This window comes from Biomphalaria glabrata, chromosome 15 (genome assembly GCF_947242115.1).
Source record: "Biomphalaria glabrata chromosome 15, xgBioGlab47.1, whole genome shotgun sequence".
Classification (NCBI taxonomy): Eukaryota; Metazoa; Mollusca; class Gastropoda; family Planorbidae; genus Biomphalaria; species Biomphalaria glabrata.
Genome location: NC_074725.1, coordinates 16,768,671 through 16,792,875, shown reverse-complemented (window position 1 = coordinate 16,792,875; position 24,205 = coordinate 16,768,671). Strand labels below are relative to the sequence as shown.

Below are 24,205 nucleotides of genomic sequence, written 5' to 3'. Positions count from 1 at the left end.
TAAAATGTCAAAAGTCAACCTTAACATCCACTATCCACTTTAAGTGATGCAGCTCAAAACCCTAACTATTGAAAGCAGCAAGAAAGACAAATATACATAAAATTCTTACTCTTCCCTCCAGAGCTTTGGTGGCATCCTCAGCATCTTTAGGATTTTCAAATGTGATAAATGCAAAGCCTCTTGGGAGATTTGTTTTTCTATCCCGAATAATGTTGACTGTTGGAAATATTTTATATGTTATTAGTACAAGAAAAAGGAAATAATTATAATCACAGTATAAAAATAAAAAAAAATTAATTCAATAATTTTACATTCTTATGGATAATTTAGGTAATACTTATAACTCCATTTGTTTGTTGTATGTTTTTTAGAGATATCAACATCTAAGAAATTACTAAAGACTCCATAACTATATTATAGAAACATTGCAATGTATAATTAAAACAGAAAACTGTGAAATAAAATTTAAGAAATCAAGCAAAAAAATCAATAAAAAAAATTATATACTATACAACATGAAAATTTAAATTGGTGCATGTCTATTGCTTTCATAGATATATATATTGTTACGTCTCTCCTACTATCCAGGCTCTCTTCTAACTGCACCACATGACACAACAAACTTAAAGAACCTCACAACTCAGGGCTCCAAAGTATCAGTCAGTTTAATTTCAAATACATCGCAATTGGCAACAACATTAACACCGTCTTTACAAAAACCTAGTCTTGCTCCGCCTGACTTCACACACTGTGCTGGTTCTCGACTCGTACTGGTCACATAGCGAGGTAACGTGAAGTGATTCTGACACCCTCGCTCTTATATAGTGTCCCTATTGGCCTCGAACCTTCTTGACCACTCCAGTTGATTACTTTCGCCATGACTTGCGTGCGTAATATTTACACACTGGTCCTTGCCAAACTGGCGTGTACTGTCACTAGTCTCGGTTGACCGCTCGCCCTGCGCTGGACTGTGGCGATTTGGGTAGGCTAAAAAACACACAGCACTACCCCCATCTGTGTCACCACCAGGTTTACAACAATATTATAATGACACTAAGATTCATTTTTAGTATAAAAAGGATTCATACTAAGCACATCAATTTTAAGTCTAATAAAGATTATAAGGTGCTAACCTTCTGTTATGCGACCATAAGGTGCAAACTCTTTTTCCAAGTCAGCTTCTGAATAGTTATCATTTTTGGGAATACCAGTCACCATAATTTTACCAGGTGTGTCAGGCTCCTGTTTTATTCTTGGAAATTTGCCCTCATACTCTGCATCTGAATTAATTTTACCAGATGTCTTAACACCAGTCCCTTTAGTGGTTACCTTAGCAGTTTTTGCTGGCTCAGCCATATCTAAAAGAGAAAATTGACATAATAGATCTAAATATTTTAAGAGCACGGAGGAACATTTTTTAGATCTTCTGTAGATAGTAGATAATATTTGTAAAAAACTTATTATCAAAACATTCAAATTACAGCTTGCTGCTTTGATATAAACGCAATATAAGACGTAAAATTATCTTTAAATTGAGCTGAATGGAAGTGGGGAAGAGTGGTAACTATGTGGTATAGTACGTAGAGCATGACCAAATTAAACAGAAAAATAGCAATATATTCTTAATTCAAATCACACACTCCCAAATCTCTGCTGTAGTCTACTGAGTAGTTTGTCGTGGGATGTGGCATACAGGTTTTAATCACAGCACCATCAAATGACAGCTCATACCACACCACCAGGCAGCCCTCCATATCCCCCCCTCTACTTTTCCCGCCAGCAGAACTTGATTTTTATGATTCCTTTCTCTATCAAACCTTCTTGACAGAAAGGGGGACAAAATTTTTTTTTATAAAACACAAAGTAATTAATAAATTTGAGTAGTTTATTTCATCCGGACATAACATGAATTCAAACACTCGTTTGTGGTCATTAAATCTTTATTTTAGTATGAAACTAGCCCGCTGTGTAATGTGGTTGTCTATTTTCCAATGATTCTGACCCAATTTCCTACCATTTTATGTAAGAAAAACGAATTTCAAATGAGTAAGTCAGGTTGTTGTTTTTTCCTATGTTACCAGGATGATTTTACCTCTTCCTAGGGTTAAACCTATATTTTTTGGTTGGCTTAGTCTATGCTAATGAGCCCGGCAATATCTATTCTGTTTTTGAAGCTGATTTATTTGATTCATAAGCCAAGTTGTTTGATTCCATAAAAAAAAATTTTTTTAGGGTGTTTGTATTAAATTACGATTTTCTTACCAAACAACCAGTTTTAGTCATCAATAATAATGTGTATTACATACGGTTATGGTTATGCACAGGGCTAACAACTCTGTCATATAAAAAAATACTGTTATGAAAGCTTCTACACTCACAAGAAAACCCGGACAGATCTAAACGGAAAACGACCTAGGCCTAGAAAAGGATCTGCAACAGCTTGGGGTTAGGACGTGGAGACGAATGTGTTGAAGCAGGCCAGAGCCCTCCTCTGGCTGTAGCGCCACTGGGATGGATGGTACTAAAATACATAGTCATCCTTTTCTCCTTAGCTTAAACTAAATAAAATTTTGGTACTTCATTTTCTTTTCTAATCTATGTCAAACCATTATCAAATAATGCACTGTCTAAGTCAAATTTCGAATTTTTGGACTATAGCTCGCGATAGGTGTTTGAATTGCATTAAGTTAAACTACTCTAGATCTAGATAAACTTAAAATAGAGCCTACTCACTGTCTAGACTTAAGACTAGAATCACTAGATCTAGATCTAGAGTAGTAATTTTTTAAAGTGAGAAAATATGTTCATGGACGACCCCCCCCCTTTTTTTTCCTGGCATATCTAGATTATTCTAGATCTAATTCTAAAGGGTCATTGGATGGGAATTAAAAGAAAGACAGAGAGAAAATACATTTAGCCTAGTTGAAAATGTCATGTAACTTATTGAATCTAATAATAACATAGATTATAGAGGCATTTAAATAAATAAACTATAAATGTTATATATATAGAGGAGAGAGAGAGAGAGAGAGAACTCAGTCTCAGAGAGAGAGAGAGAGAGAGAGAGTTTAAATATACAATCTAAATAATTTTTAAGTAACACAGTACAGATATAATTTATTAGCAATTACATAGTGGAATAGTGGTGTTCAATGATGGTGCTCACTGTTCAATGAAGGAAAAAGCCCAAAAACTGAGTTCAATATATATTTAATATTAGACTAGGAGCATGAAGTGACCCAATTTATTTTAAAATATAATCTTGACTATGGGTGGTAATACAAAGGAACACAGCTATTTTTATTCAATTTTGCCTTTTTTTTTTAGTTGAAGAATAAGAATCTGCGCTTTCAGTTTTTTTGGTAAGTTAAACCTTCACGCCTTCACCAAATAAAAATTTGACCTAGATCTAGATTTAGATATCTGATCATATCTAAGTTCTAGTTGAGTAGTTCCCGAAAGTCGGTTATAAGAAATTAAGAATCTAATACTATAGAAATAATAATTATTATAAATAATTAAATTAGATATACTAGTCACCGTAGACTCTAGACACTAGTACTACTATGATATCATTTTTATCATATATATAGAGTTTAGTGATATAGACTATAATAGACATAGTCAGACGCCATAATCTCAACTCAAGTGTCAGACAATAGTAACTAGATCTAGATCTAATAGTTGAATAGACTATACTTACTATAGACTATAGAGTGAGTATAGACTGAATACTCTAGATCTAGCTAGATCTATAATCTAGATCAGTGTTTCTCAAACTGTGTGCCGCGGCACACTAGTGTGCCGCCGAAGATTTGCAGGTGTGCTGCGAGAGTTTTCAGAACGCCACCCATGCAGCGTTACACAGGTCTGTCTACTAGTAAATTTTTATTTTACGTTGCAGTAGTGGATTCCTCCATAGTGACGGAAAGGGCTGATAGCTATATAGGTTATGGAATTGTCCACCATACATATATTATTATAATGACTAAAATGTAGGCACCTTAGCGGATGCACAGCAGTTCTTGAATTGGTAACGATAACAATAAGCGATGTGTTTCATGTAAATTTTTTAGGTGTATGCTAATAATAACAAATTATCAATAAGCATTATTCATTGTTATCCATGGAGAAATACGTTAGCAAGAATGAAACTGTGAAAGCGTTACATGAAAAGCAAGGAACCAAACGAAGGTACAAAGAAGACTACATCGGATATGGTTTCATATCTTCGGGACCTGAAGAATCTCCTTTGCCATTCTGTCTGATCTGCAATGCAACTCTGTCGAATGAGGCGCTTGTTCCAAGCAAATTGAAGAGACACATGGAAACAAAACAACCAGCTGTAAAAACGCAACCGAAGGAATACTTTGAAAACATCAGGACTCAACAAAATAAACAAGCTAAGAACTTACGAACTACCTAAAGCTGCCAGAAAAGGGACTGATTGCAAGTATAAGGTTGCTCAGTTATTAGCAAAACCCAAAAAAGCACACACAGAGGCTGAATCAGCTTTAGCAATAGTTGAAACTATCCTTGGACCCGATGCCGCCGAAAAAGTTAAAAAAGTTCCTTTGTCAAATGGTACTATCTCGCGCAGAATTGAAGACTTATCATCAGATCTACTAGATCAAATCTGCGAACACTTCGATGTGACTGACGATGAAGTGTCTCTGCTATGGTCTCTTCAAGTTGATGAATCCACTGACGTTAGCGGCAAAGCCCAGCTGCTAGCTTTTATTCGGTTCATAAAGGATGAAAAATGTGTCAACGAATTCTTATTTTGCAAAGACTTACCAACTACGACCAAAGACGAAGATATTTTCAAAGTGGTGAACGAAAACATTTTGCTCTTCAAACTACAGTGGAAAAACTGTGTCAGCGTTTGCACCGATGGCTGTCCTTCCATGCAGGGAAATAGAAAGGGATTCGTCACTCTTGTGCGTCAAGAAAATCCAAATGTATTAGTTGTTCAATGCATAATCCACAGAGAAGCTCTTGCCTTTCTGCAAAGATTTGATGTCTGTTCTGGATCAAGTGATTGAAGTTGTAAACTTCATCAAATCTCGACCACTTGCATCACAACTTTTCTGAGAGCTTTGTGAATTCAGACTACAAATGTCTCCTGTACCATACCAACGTTCGTTGGCTCAGGGGAAAAGTGTTAAAGCGTATCGTCCAACTCATGTCTGAGCTGAAAAAAAAAATACTTTGGATTTTCTATTAATGACGAGATCTGGTGGGTTAAGGCGATATCTCTCTTTGATTTATTTGACAAATTAAATTCATTGAATTTAAGTCTTCAAGGACCATCGAAAACCATCATCACTGCATCCTCAAAACTGAAAGTCATTTGGTGAAAAAATGATCTTTGTGGCAAAGTAAGATGAGTCTTCGCTTCTCCTACTTACAATGAATGTGCTTCAAGTAATGAAATCATCCTCACATTTTGCACACTTTGACACACTTGCAGTCAGTATTGCAGCATTACAACTGAAGAAGAAGTTCTGAAGTCATGTTTTGTCGAGAAAAGCCTGGATGTGTTTTGGATTTCAATCAACATATGTTATATCCTGCAATCAGTTTAAAAAGCAATCAAAATAATTTTTTCCATTTGAATCTTCATGGTTTTGTGAGTTTGGATTTTCAGCACTGACTGAAATCAAGTCTAAGAAAAGAGAAAGACTTCTTACAATAGACGATGAAATGCGAGTTTGTTTGTCGACTTTGGAGCCTTGATTAGATCGCATTTGCCTGATTTGGCGCTCTCAAAAACAGGCACACCCTTCACATTAAATGTGATACTTAAAAACAGGTCAAAATCTTTTTTTCTTTTTCTTATAAAACAACTGTTGTTCTTCGTGGTGTGCCGCGAAATTTTTGTAGTTTTTTTAGTGTGCCGGCAGACAAAAAAGTTTGAGAAACACTGATCTAGATGTAGTCGATCTACAGACTACACTACTCAGTCTACTCAGCTGTCACTACTTACTTAACTTACTACTTACTATTACTACACAACACAGCCAAAAAAAAGAACCAGTTATGCAATCATATTGCTTACACACGCTACTTTAATAATCTTATGTAAAGTAAAATTTATTAGATCTCGATCTACTCACTTAAACGGTTGATTTTATCCACTAAATAAACGCAATAACTTGGATCAAATATTGTTTCTGTGTAACAGCACAGCGTGCGCAAGTTAATAAGATGCCGGAAGTGGAATTCTAATAATACAAAGACAATGTATCACTGACCTTTGAAAACAATTTTTGTGGTACATCAGCGTTTTCACTGAATGAATCCTTCCATTCTGTGTTGAACATTTTTTAGCGACCCCGAAAAGGGAAAAGACACTATTAGTTTTGTGTGGAATGTCTGTCCGTCCGTCCCGTTTAAATCTCGTAAATTAGAAAAGATAGTGAAAATCAGACATCATAATATTTTAGACCATTCAAAGTTCTGATGCAACGGCTACTTTTTTCTTTTATAAAAGCGAAAAATCTATTTTTTTAAATCACTTATGCAAGCAGTTTTTTCATAAAAATACACCACTTTTACGACTATTCACTATTAAAAGTAACAAACAAGGCAGGCTACTTAGTAAGGTGACTATATATCATATCTTTAACACATTTATGCAAATGGTTTTAGATATTTTTTTTGTAAAAAGGAGGGGGGGGGGAGGAGGAGAACATTCTGTGTTCACCTGTCACTAAATAGCAGGGCCGGATTCAACCGTTTGGGGGCTTTATGAGAAACGGATTTGGCGGGGCCAAGTTTGGGTAGGGATACGGATAATAAGTGAAAATTAAACAGTTTGAATTAGAAAATAAATTCGTCTTTGCATTTTATTTTTTCCTTACTACCTACAGAATTACTTTACGATCCTTGCTGTTTCCTACATAGATCACGCTCAATAGCAAGAATTACAATTTTTTCAATCTATCTTCGAGTATTGTTGACCTCAAGCAATTCTTCATTAGTTTGAGGCGCGAGAAGCTTATAATTCCTACATCAGATTCCACAATTTCGGGTATTGCATAATGCCTTTTTTATTGCGTAGGTTTTGGTGTTTTCCATTTTGAATGACACCCCAAAATGACAATTTTTTTGTCTATATATTTCAGGAACTTTTTTTTTTTTTTTGAGTTTTCAAAAGATTTAATAATTTCCGGAGATTTCCATGACTTTTTCGTATATTTTGCAATTTCAGGAGATTTCAAGGAGCTCCTGATAAATCTGGAAGCTGCGAGAAATCTGTTATAAGTTATAAAATGGTTTAATTTAATAATTTACACCTAGAATTAGCGCGGGTCCTTTAAAAGTGCGGGGCCTACTGCGGTCGCATAGGTTGCATTGGCCAAAGGCCGGCCCTGCAAAATAACGGCGTATACTACGCCGTGGGTCGACTTGTTATTATTATTTTACAGTAAGCGCTAAGCCTTGCTGATACCGTCTGTAGAAAGCCTATCAGGAAGGCAGTTGCAAAGTTGACTGATTATAAAGTGGGCCTATCGATAAATTGGATGGGTGTTGTGTTTTAAGAAAGTAGAATACTATCGTTTACGCCCACTAGCTAAGTAGGTCAAAATACATGATAATTTTTGTTCTAGAAGTAAATCATCACATCGACTAAAACATAATTCAGAGTCTAATGTGTTGGATTAATTTAAGTAATGTAATTTCAAAACATGCAAGCAATAAAAGTAAGTTTGGATTAACTCTTTATCTCCGTAATTATTTGCCAAGTTCTGATAGATTTTTTTTTCATTATTCACATTTGTACATTCTACCCTGTTATGATTAGACTTCGATAACATTTTTTGTTGGTAATCAGAAAACGTTACTTTTGGTATAGAATTATAGGAGAATGCATGCTCTTTTTAATAATAACATTTTTTGTTGGTAATCAGAAAACGTTACTTTTGGTATAGAATTATAGGAGAATGCATGCTCTTTTTAATAACACAAATTCAAGTTAATAAAGCCAAAAATTAATTTAATTTAATGGGGTCAAATCAACGATGGTATCCTTAATTAGGAGAGAAAGAGTTAAAACTAATAGCATATCGTTTATAGTACACGGAGTAAAGTTGCATGTAGGCTATGTGTGCGTGTGTGTATTAGGCTACTTTGAGGTAAAAAAGATAGTAACAGCAACATCGTAAAATATAGCGGCTACATTTTTTTAGCGGCCCCCGAAAGATATAATAAAAATAAAACAAGCGAATTTAAAAAAAAATGTATTTAAAAAACAAAAACTTAAATTAAATGTAATTCTATCAAATAGTTTGGATTACTCGTGCAATTAAATTTGTAATAGACCTAGATTAACAATAATATAACTCTGTGCGATTAGATATGATAAATGATTTTTACCAATTGTTTTAGTTTAGCTCAATTTCTTGCTTTTAGCTTTCTCACTTGTCGACATCTGGGAAAACGGGAGTGGGGAAGAAAGAAGGAGGTATCTGCGTTAATGTGTTACCGTGATCGATTTTTAAATGAATTATATAGGCCTATATATAAATATATAACTTTTTAAAAGTAGCCTACGTATTAAATTTGAACTCATGTGTGTACATATATATATATATATATATATATACACACACACAGGTTTTTGAACAAGTTGATATTTGTACATCCGTTAAGAAAAACTATATAAGCTCTTTACCATTGCACAGGCTACACTTTAATCTCGTAGTTAAAAGTAAAGTAGGGGATGCACTTTATTTTCTTTAAATAAATTCAGGTCTATTCCGTTATCGTTAGTTTACTTTTTATCTCCTATTCCAAGTAACAGTAACGATTCAAAGGTTATCTCATTGAGTTATCTTATGAAGTGAAATCGTTCTAGATAACTACACATAAGGCTACATTGTAAAGTTATACAAAGTTAAGTTTTGATCTTACGTTCACGCGGACATTGAATTTCTAGAAGTCAACTTTGATATGACCATATAGTTGATCCCTCAGTCACTCACTTCTCTTATTACCTTATAAATTACAGACGTTTCTTCTAAAGATTATTTTGTCCTACGCAAATCCACGTGTTGTTAAGCATTTTAATAAGAGACAAACTGCTGAGTCGTTGATTTTCCTGGCTGTGTGATTCATGCATCACATTCCATGCTCTAATGGCACTAGGGAAGAAATAATTTATCCTAGTATATAGAATAAGAAATACAGTTTTATCTTTTGTCTTTCTATTTCATTACAAAGCTTATATCCACTCACTCTGTCTTTGTCAGTAGCATCTTGTACACGTTATTTCTCCAATTTCCGATACAAGGATCAAGCTAAGCCTTTGCAAAATTAATCATTGTCGTTGACAACACACGAATCAATTAAAAAATGAACCTATTAGCTAATTAAGTAGCAGTAGTAATTAATTCTGTTATAGATAGACATTCACTAAGGGGAGGTAAGCCTTGTGTAGAGAATTGTGTCGTTCGTTAAAAAAAATTATACTAATATAGATTATAAACCTATTTTTATAAGTACTTAAAAGGCTCAGTGGCAAACAGGTCGGCCTTCGATCGCGGAGGTTCGAATTGGAATTCCGGCCCGATCAATTTAAAAAAAAAACAACAAGGTTACAAAGACAGTTTGTGTGGAAACACAAACTGAAAATCGGCCCCCGAAGTGGTCCACCCAGGCAAGTATCAATATTTTTAGAAAGAGCGTCATAATTAAATCCTATCAAAGACAAATGACTGAGAAGAATGGAGAAAGAAGGTTGACAGATCTTGTATGGTGCCCCAGTGCTCCAGCAAACCAAACGATAGGTGAAAGTGAATGAGAAGTTAAATGTGAACCTGGCTTAACTGATGCCTTATAATGAATATCTAATTGATCTAATTGCTTTGTAAATGTTCAATCTATAATTCCACAAAAACAAAATTGAAAATTTTCCTTTAGTTATATGTTGCATTCTGCACTATGCCGTGTTGCTGTTAGCGCGATAATATGAAAAATTACTTATTAATTGTTGTTTTAAATTATGTCCAACTTATATGCATACTAAAGAGATTTTTTCTCTTAAAAAAAAGTGAAACTTTGTTTTCGTGTAAATGTAGTAGGCCTATATATTATGACAGAACTTATTTAACTTAGCAAAATAAATGTAAAAAAAAAAATATTTTGTTTACAAAAAATCAAAAACCGTTTGCATAAATGTGTTAAAAATATGTTACAATGGTATCTCCCTTACGGAAAAGCCTCCAGAGTTTGTTACTATTAATAGTGAATAGTTGTAAAAGTGGTGTATTTTTATGAAAAAACTGCTTGCATAAGTGATTTAAAAAATTAAATTTTTCGCTTTTTAGAAAAGAAAAAAGTAGCGTTGCATCTGAACTTTACAAAATACGAGTCAATAAAAAATTAACCAATCAATTAAATAATTGATTGAATATATTTGATGTAACAATGGGAAATAAATTTTAAAGTATTGAGATATATGACTGTAAATGTACAGTTCTTGCCATTAAATAAGCTTTGTTTTTTAAGTATTTTTTTTTTAATTTTCGCTGTGAGCGCTAATTAATTAAGTCTGGTTTTTTTTCAAGTTATCTGGCCAACGTTTATGCTGCTACAATGTTTGTTAGGCCCCTACTATGTGTTCCCTATATCTTTAAATCGTAGCCGATTCATGTTTAATTAATATGTTTTATGAAGGTTTTTTTTTTCTTGCAACACAATACATACTCTGAAAGAATAGATCTAGATTCTAGTCATTGTGTTTGTGCCGGAAGGAAAAGCCAACAACCCCCACCCCGCCAAAAAAAAAAGGTTGACATTGTGTAGGAAACCTTTGTGAAAAAATCACACAATTATTAATTTAGGAAAGGAGGGAGGAATCAGCCCTTACACTTCCCCCAACCTTTCTTTGACTTTCTTTTTTTTTTTCTATAAGCACTTATCCCAACTTAAAATAATTGAATAACTTAACTAGCCGTCTTAGTCTACACGAAGAGAGGGGCGAAAAGATTTATAGTATACTATTAATATGTAGCATATAAGAATATAAGCGTAACATAAACTATGTTTATAATAAATCATTTCCAATTTTTTGGGGGAATGGATTCGAAAGTAGGCTTAATTAATTTTTAAAATCATTATAGGCCCATGTATATAACCAAAAAAAAATTTATAATGAATCAGCTACTATTTTGTATCGGATGCATCCAACCTTTTATTGGGGATTTTAACAATTTAACTTCAATGATGCCAGCTAAATTTAACTTAAATGACGACCGCTAAATTTAACTTCAATGATGACCGCTAAATTTAACTTCAATGATGTCAGCAAATTTAACTTCAATGATGCCAGCTAAATTTAACTTCATTGATGCCAGCTAAATTTAACTTCAATGCTGACAGCTAAATTAAACTCCCAAATACAGCTTCTAGACGATGATGGCAGAGAGGCGCTCAAGATTCCGAAGTTGAAAATCCCAGTCTTCACCAGGATTCGAACCCGGGATCCCCGGTTCGGAAGCCAAGCGCTTTACCGCTCAACCACCGCACCTCCCCTGGCCTAACTGAGGTCTTAAAATTTATCTAATTGTTTTGAAAAGGCTCATTTTTTTTTTTTTTTTTTTTTTTTTTTTTTTTTTTTTGAAGGAAACCTCAGAATTTGCGCTATTCAGTTTTAGCTTTATCATCATAGGAATCCTTAGGCCTTGGGCCTCTTTTCTTTGCCTCTTTTTTGGGATTTATGTGCCTCTTTTATGGGCCATCTTGCCTCTTTTGTGGTCTTTTTTTTTATTAATATGTTTTTATTTGTAAGTTATCATAATTTACAAGTATTAAATCATAAACAATTGAAAAGTGATTAACCTAAATATATAATAACAGTAATAGAAATATTTTTTTTTTTTTTAAAGGAAACCTCAGAATTTGCGCTATTCAGTTTTAGCTTTATCATCATAGGAATCCTTGGGCCTTATCATGCCTCTTTTTTGGGCTTTATATGCCTCTTTTATGGGCCATCTTGCCTCTTTTGTGGGCTTTTTTTTTTTAATATGTTTTTATTTGTAAGTTACCATAATTCACAAGTATTAAATCATAAACAATTGAAAAGTGATTAACCTAAAAGTATAATGACAGAAATATTATTTAATATCAGAGACATACTACCTTAAGAAGAATGGAACAATTAAAAAAAATGTGACAAGAAAATGCAGTTTACAAGATTACTATTAGTTTTTAATTAAGTCTAACTCATAATGCATACTAAATAGATTTTTTTCTCTTTAAAAAAAAAAAGTAAACATTTGTTTGTGTGTATATTTAATACTTCCTATAACAGAACTAACATAACTTAAAAATACAAATATAAAAAAAAATGTTTGACAAAAAATCTACAACTGTTTGCATAAATATGTTTCGAAATTTGAAATATTGTCTGCCCTAATAAAGAGTCTCAAGTGTTTAATAGTTAATAGTTGTAAAAGTGGTGTATTTTTATGAAAAATCTGCTTGCATACGTGATTTAAAAAATTACATTTTTCGCTTTCAGAAAAGAAAAAAGTAGCCGTTGCATCAGAACTTTGAATGGTCTAAAATATTGTGATGTCGGATTTTCACTATCTTTTCTAGTTTACGAGATCTAAACGGGACGGACGGACAAACATTTCACACGAAACTAATAGCGTCTTTTCCCCTTTCGGGGGCCGCTAAAAACATAGAGCTTATCAGTACCAACTTATCAACAATTTCTACAATTTATTGTGAACCTCGACAACCAAAAAGCTGTAGCCACAAGGGCTGACTGGGTGTCAAAATAAGCCACGGCATTACCATAATAATAATTTAATAATTTCATTTATAAAACGCTGTTAGGCCTAACAAACAAAATGTAGGCTCAAGGCGCAGTAATAACATTACAAACACGACTGCTAAAATGACAATTAATCTTAAAAAAGTTTTAAACAGATAGGTCTTAATGTTCTTTTTAAAGTGGTGTAGCATTTTGTTTGTCTGCGATCAATGAGGAGGGAGTTCCAAACCTTTGGTCCGTGCACTGAAAAAGCCCGCAGACCGTAGCTTTTGAGGGAGAAACGTGGCACCACTAAAAGCGTTGAGTCCATTGAGCGCAGGGCTCTCTGGGGGACATATGGAGTAATCAGTTTGCTAAGGTACAAGGGCATTTCATTGTTATATATACATTGATGACAAAGTGTGGAGACCCTGTAATCGATTCTCACTTTCACGGGAAGCCAATGGAGCGTGCACAAGAGCATAGTAGCAGAATCTCGTCTTGTTTTTCTAAGGACTATTCGAGCGACATTGTTCTGAATACGTTGCAGCTTGGCTATTTTGTCATCGGGTATACCTGCAAGCACGGCGTATGAATGCCACAGCTAGAGTTTTTGCTGACTCCGTTGTTAAATATGGTCGGAACTGGCCTAATCTGCACAGCTGCAGATAAAGACATTTGCAGAGCTGACTTATGTGTGGGTCGAAAGATAGTGTTGAGTCGAAGAAAACCCCAAGATTCCGCTATACATGGACATAAGGAACCTGGCAGTTCGTGATAAAAAGAGAATCTGTGCTCTCGACTTTTGAGACGTTGTTCCGAGCGCCAATCTTAATTATTTCTGTCTTGTCTTCGTTCATCTTGAATTTATTCTCAACCATCCAATCACACACCCTTGCAACCATACCATCTGGCCCACAAATTGTTTGCCATATGATGTGCATTTAAAAGTACATGACCTCATAATAATTAAAGTTTGATAATGCAACGAAAACTAAACGCAAATGAATGCAAACATATTTAGAAAATGTCTTTTATTTTCTCATACAGATAGACTTCGTGAAGTAAGTAAAGTTCCTATTCGGACATTGCGATCTATGGGACATATATGTCACGACCTATGACGTGATAACAAGCTATTGGTCTCCACTGCCCACGGGTTTTGACGTCACAGGACAGTGTTGAGGCTTACAATTGCCCCAATTGACAGATAGGGTTATGCCGACTTTTTGACGGACAAACGATAGCGGGACAGTCTCGCTCCATTCTTTTCCTCCTCGAAGGCCTCAAACTCCCAACTATATGGAATGCCTCATAATCGCGTGTCCTTTGAGCGAAGAAACTAGCTTAGCAAGTTTCTAATAATAAAACAATGTTAAATGTAACACATTTGTTACTAATTGTTGTTGGTCGGCCAATGGTTTGCAGCTCCAAACAGTTAGTACAAGTAAACCGATTTAGGCGTATTGAATTCTTAGTGAAATAAACTTAAACAGACTTCTATCTAAACAAACTTGAATATAACTTTTATTTATAACTATACGTAGATTGAACTTGAAATGAGATATAGTAGAAACAAAATAACAACATTACTATTAAACGTCTTTACTGCCTCATGTCACTGATTCGTTTCCCATTCAACTTTCACCCCCGTGACATCTACTTTCTAGTCCAAACCTACTACAGGACGACGGGGGGTGGGGGGGGGGGGTGGGGGGGGGGCAGCGGACAAGGTATAAACCCTGGAACATCGAGATCACCAAACGACAGTCCAGCGCGCATACCACACGACCAGACAGCCATGTGTTCTACTATATCTTCTTATCTTATATATTACAGACGTTACTTCAAAAAAGAAGATAATTAAGTCCTACGCATTTCATGTGTCAATCTAGTTATGCATGTTAATCAATGACTAAGTCGTTGGATTTCCTGGCTGATTCAGGCAATCCATTCCATCCTCTAAGTCTAATGGCACTAAGGAAGAGGGAGCACTAGTACGTTTGTTCTAGCGTATGGAGTAAGAAATGTGCCTCTATCTTTGTGTCTTTCTGAGTATTTCATTAGGTTTTGTTTTTCTATTTGTAAGTTATGGTTTAGTGTTCTATGTATTATAGCTAGTTTAGCCTACTTTTTATTCTTGTGTCCTAAAGTGTCTCTAAGTTTAGTGATTTTAGTAATGGTGTGACTTTCCTCATGGCTACCTTAGAAAGTACACCCATACACGCCATAACACATAAAAAAACTATATGGAGATCTGCTCGATTTGGAAATCAATGTTCAGTTCATCTCGTTAAGGACTGGTTGTCTAAGCCCTCCAACTTGATAATGAGAACGAAGAAGTTCCTTATATTAGAAGTAGATCTAAATATGTCGCAGTGTAATAGCATGATTGTTTTTGTTTTGTTTTAATTCCAGGGTGATCACATATGGCTTGAAGTGGATAAAAAAAGCGAATTCTCCGTCCCCATAGGTGCTACGGTCATAGGAACAGACTCTGGCCAAATACAGCTTCTAGACGATGATGGCAGAGAGCACTGGGTGGACGGTGGTCAAGTTTTTCGTCCAATGCACGTGACTTCGGTGGACGGAGTCCAGGACATGATCAGCTTGGGAGATTTTAGCGAGGCAGGAATTCTGAGAAATCTCTTCATACGTTATAAAGACAACCAAATCTATGTGCGTCTAAGTATTAAGTCCACTTATTTATGTGAATCCTAAACACAGCGCATGCTTTAGTGTGTGATTTAAAGATGTATGTGTGAGAGAGAGAAAGATAGAGAGAGAGACAGAGAGAGAGAGAGAGACAGAGAGTGTATAGAGAGAAAGAGAAAACATTAATATAAAAACTAAATGGATTAAAGTAAAATTGAGCAGCAAATATAGGCTACTTCTAAATACTAACGCCCAGGCCTTGCTAGGGAACTACATTTAAGTTGAACTATAAGTATTTCATTTTAAGAGTGTATTATAATCAAATAGCCTACATTTAGGAAATGTGAAGAAACAATACGCAATACGAGTGTTTGTCGTCCAATGCAAGTGACTTCTGTAGATGGAGTGTTTATAATAAGATTCTAGGTTTTTTTTTATTTTCACAATAAACGAAACAATATCAAAGGGTTATAGAATCTATATCTTTATCTTACATGCCTCTACATTGGGGCTACATGCTAAAATGGAAATGTGTATTCCCAGACCTGGAAATGTGTATTCCCAGACCTGGAAATGTTTATTTTGAGGAGCAAATGTGTATTTTCCATAACTATAAAGAAAGACACACAGGAAAGACTAAAAAATACTAAAATCACTCAAGCATATAACATTTACATACACGAAATGCAGCTATCCTAAAAATTAACACAGCATAAACGATAAAGTTAAATATAAGCTATTTGTCAAGATAATAGATATTTACACCTTTATTCTTTGTCATAGATTTTCTAGAATATGTTAGAATGATGCATTTCTTGTCACTTGGCAATGATTTAATGATTATGTTGCCAACAAAATGAAAAAAACAATCACCAATGACGCACTAGTGTGCCAATTCGGCCTAAGGGAAGGAAAGCGCTGGCAAGGCGGACAAAGAAAACTCTTCATGGACACCCTTAAAGCTCTGAAGGCTTTCAGCATAGACTCAGCCACCTGGTAGACAAAGGCACATTTCAGAGCATCATGGCGTCGCGCTGTGAAAACTGGCTAACAGGTTGCTGAGGAAAAGAGAACAGCGCTGGCAGAAGAAAAACGCCAGAGAAGAAAAGCAAGGCCAATATGACACTAGCTCCAGCTGGAATAACCTGCCCAGTGTGCAGCCGAAAATTCCGGGCTGACATAGGTCTCACCAGCCTCATGAGGAGGCACAAAACCCCAGTGCAATGCCCTCAGCCCCCTGGATGACAAAGTGGTCATCATCGAACCACAATGGACGAACTATATATAATGTGCAAATGTACTTAAATACAAAAATGTTACAAGAACAGTGAAAAGAGGAGTACTCCAACCTCCGGTAGCGATTTCAAAATGACATCAGGATCCAGGTTTGCCCTTACTGACATAGAGATAACTTAAGTAGATGACCCACCGTGGAATACGACTCTGTCCGCATTATCTGTGGCCAAATATGCAGGTCGCTGCCACTACTGCTCATGTTGTGTGGTCATGTGAAATACTGCATTAATCTGTTTGGAATTGAAGACAAGGTCTACATTATAAATAATTCTACCATTTTTCCACCAAAATAAATAAAAATCTAAAAAAAACAAACAAACAACAGATCTAATTAGATATATATGTACCATCTAGTACTATAATTAGTATAATGTGAATGAAAACAAATATATTGTTATAAACCTGGTGGTGGCACAGATGGGGGTAGTGGTGTGAGTGTAGTCAGCCGACGCAAATCACCCCAGGCCAGCGCTAGACGAGCGGTCAACCGTGACGAGTTACGCCGGTCAGCCGATTCGAGTGTCAACACGGCGGTTCGGGAAGGATCGACGGCGGTCCGGGAAGGATCGACGTCGTGAACAGAGCTCAGGAGCGTCACGAGAGTTGTAGTCATCTGACCACCTAGAAACGTCGAGCGGCGTTCTATCCGGTTCGAGAAGGCCAGTAGGGACCCTATATAAGAGAGGAGGTGTCGCAGTCAAGACGGTCGAGAAAAGGGGCTCAATACAGCGAGGTTCAGAAAAGGGGTTCACGACAGAAGGTTCGCTACAGCACAGTTCAAGGGGCGGAACCCGGCGACACAGAGAATGAGAGCCCCTACAACCATCATGTTGGTAATCTATGATACCCCCCTTTTCTTCAACCTTGCTGCAGTGTTTACATTCCATTCTGCAAGGTCGTCGGGACAGCGCGTCAGCATTCTGGAGAGTTTGTCCTTTTCGGTGCTGTGTCTCGAAGTCATAGGTTTGCAGACGTTCAATCCACCTGGCGACTTGTCCTTTAGGACTTTTAAATGACAACAGCCATTGAAGAGCAGCGTGATCTGTCCTAAGGATGAATTTTTGCCCATACAAGTATTTGTGGAAATGTTGTATGGCATCCACAACTGCCAGTAGCTCACGTCTTGTAACACAGTAGTTTCTTTCGGCTTTGGACAATCTCCGACTAAAGTAAGCTATGACTCTCTCAGTTCCATCTATCTTTTGGGATAAGACAGCGCCTATTCCAGTATTGCTCGCATCGGTGTCAAGTATGAACGTCTCGCCTGGTATCGGGTAGGCCAGAATGGGTGATGAAACAAGAGCCTTTTTAAGTCGCTCAAAGGCCTCCTGGCATTCCGTTGTCCAAATAAACGGCCGCTTCGGTTCTGTCAATTGATGAAGGGCGCTACAGAGGCTAGAGAAGTTTGGTACGAAACGTCTGTAGTACGTGCAGAGTCCAAGAAAGCTTCTTAACTCCTGGATATTAGCGGGGATCGGCCATTCATTTACGGCTTCAACTTTATCCGGGTCTGTGCTGACTCCTTCCTTCGACACGATGTGCCCAAGGTACTTGACGCTCCTTCTGAACAAGGAGCACTTCTTTGGGTTCAATTTCATTCCAGCGTTTCTGATTCTTTCGAATACTTCCTTCAGGTTTGCGATATGTTCCTCGAAGGTTCTGCCTATGACGATAATGTCATCTAAGTAGACAAGGCACGTGGTCCAGCTGCCAAGACTGGAGATGAAAGTCCTGATGGTGGTGAAGAGAATCCAAGGAAGCTTGACGTTGAAGTTGATGGACATTCGCACGATGAAAGTCATCGACCGGGTCTGAAACAAACAGGCGATTGGCCCGATACTGAGACGAGAGAGAGAGGTCCTGATGGTGGTGAAGAAAGCCGAATGGAGCCTGAAGCCGAAGACGAGGGACCTTTGCACGAGGAGTGTTACCAACCTGCCCCACAAGCATGCCCTCCAGACAAGGCTGAATATGATGACCTGTCCCACAATTCCATGTCCTGTGGATTTGAAGCCCATCCCAGTCCTTCTTCGCAAAGCCCAATGAAGCCACCTCTTTGGTCAACAATCTTGGTAATCCGTGCCCTTACATCCTATACCTCTCCATGTGTCAAGTGGCTGTCCTCAGTACCGACCGACAAGAGAGCGATGCAACCAAAACGTCACTGCAACAAGAGGATGATCAACTGGAGGAAAAGAAGAAGGCGGCGTTTGCGTAGTCCAACGTGCATGGTGATTCAACCAAGAAATAACTGCAGCCACATGAAGACCAACTGGCGGAGAAGAAGAAGAAGGCTACTTTTGTTGAGTGCAACGTGGATGACGATGCGACAACGACATCGATGCAACCAGGTCAAGGCTAACTGGAGGAGAAGAAGAAAACGTTTTCTGAATTCAACGTGGATGGCGATGAAAGCACGACGTCCATGCAACCAGATGTAGGCCAATTGGAGGAGAAGAAGGAAGCGACCATTGCTGACTGCAACATGGATGGCTCCATCAAGCTCAAGAGGCAAGCCAACTGCCACTGATCGACCCCCGCCTGCAGCGATGAAACTTTACAGCCAATGTCATGATGTTCCAATTAGCCATAATTGTCATTGTAATTAGCCATGTCCGTCCCGGACAGAATCAATATAATAAGGCCAGAGAACTAGAGCTAAGTCTAAAATTTTATAAGCTATGTAAAACATGATAAACTATCCCCAAGTTTTTGTTCTTTGTTTCAGACATACACAGGCTCCATCCTCATTTCTGTAAACCCTTACCAAGATTTGCCAATCTACAGTCAGGAACAAGTAGAAAGGTACAAAGCCAAGAAAATAGGAGAGCTACCTCCACATATATTTGCTATAGCAGACAATGCTTACGGTAGCATGCACAAATCTAATCAAGATCAATGTATTATTATCAGGTAAGTTACCTGACTATTAAATAGACCAAAATAAGAGTATTGTTTTAACAATATATAGATCTATATGCAGCATTAGTTGGTCTATAATATCATACTTACATTAAAAATATGAAAATAATTTAATTAAAAATATGACAATAGAATATCAATATGTGCCAAAAAATTATAGATCTGTTCAAAATGCAATGGCTTTTAATACAACATTAGTTACTTATTAGGAATGAAAAACTTTTTTTTTTTTCCATTTTATTCTCCATTTTATTCTCAGGTAACAGAAGTTTTTTTTAGTCCAAAATTATTTGGTCCACTAGTCACTAGATATTGAAAGTGGCCTACTACTCGCGAAGTGTATTTCTCCCTACTCTTAGTTATTAATATTATTACTTCTCTACCCTAAAAGCTAGATCTATAGCTTTAATTTAACGTATCTTTAAAATGATATATTTGAAGGCCTATCTAATGAAAAATTTATAATTTTTACTTCAAAATGTGTCAAATCAAGAACAAATAATAATTGAACGTGATCAATTTTTTTTTTATGTTTATGTCTATGTACAGTGGAGAATCAGGCTCTGGGAAGTCGGAATGCACAAAATTTATTCTGCAATACCTAGCATCTGTTTCAGGTCAACAGTCATCCATTGAACAACAGATACTGCAGGCATATCCAATTCTGGAAGGTATGGTTAATTTATAGATGCTAGGCCTACTAAATAAATATAGGTCTATAGGGGCTTATAGGCCTATATCAAGGTATATATATTTAATATATACATGTCTGGAACAATAGAGATAACTGAACTGAAAAAGAACTTGCAACAAAAAGAGAAAAAAAAAAAAGAAGGGAAAGGGTAGGCCTATATAGACTATTCTATAGTAATGTTAATGGTATCTACATAATGAAAAGAGAATAAGACTAGTTGATTACAGTATATTTTTTTGTTCTCTACATTTGCGCCCCCTTAGCTGTAGATAGTTTAGGACTAGATAATATAGACTATATAGAGTCTTATATATAGTCTAGATCTAGAATATATGTTATCTATTAGAGACACTTGAAAATCCTTGAGTATAGATCTAGAATAATACTAATGATTTCCTTTTATCAGCATTTGGTAATGCCAAAACAATACAGAATGACAATTCTAGTCGCTTTGGAAAATATATTGACATACACTTTGATGAGAGAGGTGTTATTGAATGTGCTAAGATTGAGCAATACTTGCTGGAAAAATCTCGCATTGTCAGCCAACGAAAAGGGGAGAGAAATTACCACATCTTTTATGGTATGTTAGCTGGCCTCACAGCAGAAGGGAAAGCCATGTTTGAAGTGCAGGATTCAGAGAACTTTGAATATCTTTTACAGGCAAGTCAAATCTCACAAAATATTTTAAATTTGAACTTTGAATTAATGTGCAACCAAAAAATATCCTTTCTATTTATTCAATTTTTATGGTTTGACTAGGTCTGATATTAAATAATATAGATCTATATGCATTTTTCTGGTTTGCAAATTTGGCAACATTTCTTAAAACCTAACCTTGGGCCTGACTTACCATTTGAAATATTATAGTTAATAAAATATTCTGATAAAATTAGTTTGAACAGAATTAGATTTAAAAACTTAGTATAAAGTAAAAAGTAAAGAGCTCCTTTTTCGAGCTAGTGAGCTATATGGTGTATGATGTAAAGGTCATCTTTTTCTATTGCTGATGGTTAATGAAGATGTCATGTGTCAGGTACCATCATAGTTGGGTGTACTCATGGAATTCCTAAAAATCCTGAAATTCAAAATCCCAGTCTTCAGCAAGATTCTAATCCGTGAATCCTCAGTTCACATAAGCCAAGCAATTTACAACTCAGCAACAAACCTTTAAAAAATGGTAGAAAACTTGGCTAAGCCACTGTAGGATGGGATTCAGTTTCTGAAGGAATAGGAGGTTTTCACTTGTGAGTCCATTCAGCTCTAATAAAGCATGTGGTAAAAGTAAAGGCAAGGCAAATGGTTTGCTGTTTTTGCATCTAAAGATATCTATTAAATAATTACAACCACCAACCAACCTCCTTTACTTCTCCAACATATGTACAAGGTATCCTTGAGAGCTAGGTGGACCCAACTAAGAACACTGAAGTTCAAAGTACCAGTCGTCACAGGGATTTTAACTTTGTAACCCCTCAGTTTGGAATCTAAGCACTTTACCACTAAGCCTTCACAAGATAGCTGCTGCTTATTTTATTCATGGTAAACCAGTTACACAGACTAAAAACTCAAAATATAAAGGTATAATAATAAATGAAAAGCTATCATGGAATCCCCAAAGTGATGAAATAAATTTAAAAATCTCAAGGAAAACATAAGTTTTTTTTTAAAGAAATTTTTACAAATCAACAAAAACATAAAACTAAAATGCTATTTAACTTTAGTTAGGATAATATATTAAAATATGCATCCTTTGTTTAGGACCACTCAACTCAAGAAAACAAAGAAACGATCACAAATACAAAATAAAGCAGTCAGATTTATAACAAAGGAATATTCCAATCATAAAACTTAGAGACACTTCAGGACAGAAGAATAAAAAGTAAAGTAGCTATTATACATAAAACATTGAACCATTATTCACAAATAGAAAAACCAAACCTAATGAAATACTCAGAAAGACACAAAGATAGTAATACATTTCTTATTCCATAGACTAGAACAAATTTGTACGACTGTTTCTACTTCCCTTGTGTCATTAGAGAATGGAATGGGTTGACTGAATCACCCAAGAAAACCAATGAGTTAGCACAGTTTAAGTCATTCATTAACATGCATGGCTAGATTGAGACATGAAATGCGTAGGACTAAATTATCTTCTTTTTTAAAGTAACATCTGTAATATATAAAGTTTTCTTATAATAACATGCACACTACAGTTATGTAATTTTCTGGCAACTTTTTCTGTACCAGGGAGAGAGGATAGAATGTGAGGGTAGAGAGGATGAAAAAGACTTTGATGAATTCCGATCTGCGATGAAAGTGTTGATGTTTGATGATGAGGACATGGTAAACATACTTAAGATATTGTCTGCTTTACTTCACATTGGGAATGTTAGATTTAATGGTAATTTTCAAACTTGTTTGCCCCATTTTGTTTTTTGAAGTGAGCTTTTAGTTTATATTCATTTTATATTTTCATTCATTAAACTGTAAGCCTAAGATATTCATTATGTTTCAAAACTATGATTTTCGGTATCAGAAAATTTGCATCTATTAATAAGGTTACTGTATTATACAGAATTTGAACTTGATAATATTGAGGCTTCAGAAATTGAAGATGTGACTGGCATTAACATTACAGCATCATTTCTAGAGGTAATCTTCTATTAAATTTAACAAAAAATTACTAACCAACAGGTTTCAGTGGAGTTTATCTATAAAATTTTGAGCATGTCCATTAAATCTGCATTCTTTAAATCTGCATTCTTAATCCAGAAGTTTGGTTGACTTAATTTACCCAAGTTACCCTGTAAAAATAGCTGCTTGATTTGAAAACCCATGTTCATCTCAGATCTATATGACTACCTGGTCATGTGGTATATGCTCTGGACTTTGTCTTGATGGTCCTGGGTTCTAACCCTGCCCACTACCATCCCCCACCATCCTTTGAAGGTTTGGTTTAGGATGTAATCATTTTCAATTCTGAAGGAACATTCAAAATATATGGCTCCTTCTGTCTTGGAAGACAATGGATGTGCCCAGAGTCACTTGTTTTAGTTTTGCCTTGAGATGGGTCAGAACCTGGTGTGGCTAATCAAGCCAATTCTGTAGTGGCAGATTTTGCCACAGTTCATGCATTTTTTCTTTCTCTTGACTAAGGCAATTTTGTTTTGAAATATGTAGATTATATAAATCATACAGAACTGTTACTCCTCCAATATTGATAAAAAGATTGAGGAATAAGACAAAAATATTTTTGACTAGGGTTGAATAGTTAGGGAGAGATTCTACAAAAGGATATGAAAAAAAAACAGGAGATAAATACATTTGTTTGTAGAGGATTAAAAATAAAATTAGAGAGTGAAAAAAAAAGGTAAGGAGTGGTGGATGCTCTCAACTTTCAATTGAATCTATGTTTAAAATGCTTTACAGAATATAAAAACATAACTATGATATTATCTATGAATCAGGCATTTAGTTTTTGTTCTGATATATAAATAGCAAAAAGGAATGCTTGTTTTAAAAACTACATTTTGTTATTGTTGAGATCAGGTTGATCCCCAAGCTCTCATTGATGCCTTGACGACCAAAACAATTTTTGCCAAAGATGAGAGTGTGACATATACCATGAAGAAGATGCAAGCCATGGATGTTAGGGATGCTTTTGCAAAAGGAATATATGGCAGACTTTTCATCTGGATTGTGAACAAAATCAATGCAGTTCTGTACAAGCCACAGTACCATAAAAAAAAGTCAATTAAAGTCCTTGATATCTTCAGCTTTGAAAACTTTGACAAAAACAGGTTGGTATTGGGAGTTAGGTATTTTCTCCAATCACAGTCATTTTAGTCAGCTACTAAATAAAATGA

General features: G+C 35.8%; 2 protein-coding genes across 11 annotated transcripts in view; one reads left to right on the top strand and one right to left on the bottom strand.

Moving 5' to 3' along the window:
* The window catches only part of LOC106055752 (RNA binding motif protein, X-linked-like-1), a 35,744-nt gene extending 29,494 nt beyond the window's left edge, over positions 1-6,250 (bottom strand). For all 9 annotated transcript variants that reach the window (XR_008775143.1, XR_008775144.1, XR_008775145.1 and 6 more), the window contains exons 1-3: positions 6,120-6,250; positions 1,134-1,358; positions 110-216 (exon numbers count right to left, since the gene is read on the bottom strand). Coding sequence is in view for 3 of the 9 variants with exons in the window: in XM_056013310.1 (XP_055869285.1) it covers positions 110-216; positions 1,134-1,356 (330 nt within the window). In the remaining 6 variants the exon portion in view is untranslated. The remainder of the gene's footprint in view (positions 1-109; positions 217-1,133; positions 1,359-6,119) is intronic.
* Positions 6,251-7,511: 1,261 nt separating this feature from the next.
* LOC106055745 (myosin-VIIa-like) overlaps positions 7,512-24,205 on the top strand; it is a 48,207-nt gene continuing 31,513 nt past the window's right edge. For both annotated transcript variants that reach the window (XM_056012487.1, XM_013212167.2), the window contains exons 1-8: positions 7,512-7,709; positions 15,188-15,448; positions 19,449-19,633; positions 20,192-20,313; positions 20,743-20,999; positions 22,587-22,740; positions 22,915-22,991; positions 23,889-24,139. In XM_056012487.1, the coding sequence (XP_055868462.1) occupies positions 7,695-7,709; positions 15,188-15,448; positions 19,449-19,633; positions 20,192-20,313; positions 20,743-20,999; positions 22,587-22,740; positions 22,915-22,991; positions 23,889-24,139 (1,322 nt within the window). In that variant the 5' untranslated portion in view covers positions 7,512-7,694. The remainder of the gene's footprint in view (positions 7,710-15,187; positions 15,449-19,448; positions 19,634-20,191; positions 20,314-20,742; positions 21,000-22,586; positions 22,741-22,914; positions 22,992-23,888; positions 24,140-24,205) is intronic.